We start from the raw sequence: 1417 nt of genomic DNA on the forward strand, positions 1-1417 counted from the left end.
AAGACTGAGGGATAATTTGATAATAGTTTTCAAACACCTGAAGGGTGGCTATAAAAAGGATGGTTATAGACTATTCTATGGCTACAGAGGACAGAACAACAAGTAACATTTTTAAATTACAGCAAGGGAAATTTAGGTTGGATATTAGGAAGAACTTTTTCACTGTGATGGTGGTTAAGCATTGGAACAGTTTATCTGGAGCAGTTATGGAATCTGTTAGAAGAGTGGCTTAGACCAGGGGTGTCAGGCTCATCCGACTCCACTGGCTGGATGAGCATCACTGGGCTGGTCTGCAGGATCCAGGCCATGGGCCCTATGTTTAACATTACTGGCTTAAGCAAACGCTTGTCTGGCATGGTTTAGGCAGGGAAGATCCTGCCTTGAGCATGGGTTTTGAGTAGATGACCTCCTTAGGTTCCTCAGTGCTACTTTTCTATGATTGTGTGATCAACTGGCCTTTCCTGAAATCTGGACTGTTTCACATATATTTGGTTCTGCAGTTTGCCAACTGTACCCAGTAAGGATCACAGCTGAACATGAAATAGCTTCCAGGCCTTTATATTCTTCATGTAGCTGCTGTTACCTTGCATCTGTTTTCTACTTCTGTGAGAGATGAGGAATAGGTCTGTATAATAATATCTAGCTTGTATAGAGTAGAGAGCAAGGGTGATGAGGTTGAAGAGCGGGGATGGCTAGTTGTTTTCTCTTTGAAATTGAGTACCATTTCTGCCATTTAGCATAGTAAATGCTGTACCTTATCCCCTGTACAGTGCTCCTACAGTGGCTTTGTTGTGGTGGAGAGTTTCAGATGTTTTCAATGAGAGCAAGTTAGGCAGCTGTTTCCCCATATTCATCTCTTTACTTTATCTCACTCTTGTATTGAAGCCCCCTGCTGCTGCAAGTGAAGTCTTTAAAGGAAGATTTGCAGAAAGGTAAGGCTTTAGACCTCAATGTTCTCTATATTAAAGTAATAAAGATTCTGTCATTAGGGCTATAGTAGGGGATGGATTAAATAAAGGTAAAAAATGACAGGTATTTTAACTTCACAAAAAGATTCAGTGCTTTGTCCATAGAGGAGTAGAAAGGCGATGTTTCTCACTGTAAAAAAACCTGTTTTCTAGTTGAAAAGTGGATATTACTTTGGAAAAAGAATAGCCAATTTAAAGCGGCCTGTTAGCTTGATAATGCAGGCAAACAATTTTAAAGAAATTACCTCCTGTTGTCTATAATGTTTTCTATCTGTTTTCTTGACGGTGGTTTTCTCCATCTGTTCTTGTTGCCGACCTCTGAAAGTCTAAAAAAAGTTATCTTTTTATTCTAGCTTTTAACTGTCCCTGAAAATAGTTTCATAGTTTCTCGGGTCGGAAGGGACCTGAGGAGATCATCTAGTCCGACCCCTTGCCATGGCAGGAAAGAG

At 40.4% G+C, this 1417-nt stretch overlaps 1 protein-coding gene across 10 annotated transcripts in view; it reads left to right on the forward strand.

Moving 5' to 3' along the window:
* The window catches only part of DEPDC5 (DEP domain containing 5), a 106249-nt gene that overhangs the window by 10081 nt on the left and 94751 nt on the right, over window positions 1-1417 (forward strand). For all 10 annotated transcript variants that reach the window (XM_019506840.1, XM_019506846.1, XM_019506843.1 and 7 more), the window contains exon 4: window positions 886-932. In XM_019506840.1, coding sequence (XP_019362385.1) covers window positions 886-932 — 47 coding nt within the window. The remainder of the gene's footprint in view (window positions 1-885; window positions 933-1417) is intronic.

The sequence above is a fragment of the Gavialis gangeticus genome, unplaced genomic scaffold (assembly GCF_001723915.1).
Source record: "Gavialis gangeticus isolate Ggan-Ray unplaced genomic scaffold, GavGan_comp1, whole genome shotgun sequence".
Classification (NCBI taxonomy): domain Eukaryota; kingdom Metazoa; phylum Chordata; order Crocodylia; family Gavialidae; genus Gavialis; species Gavialis gangeticus.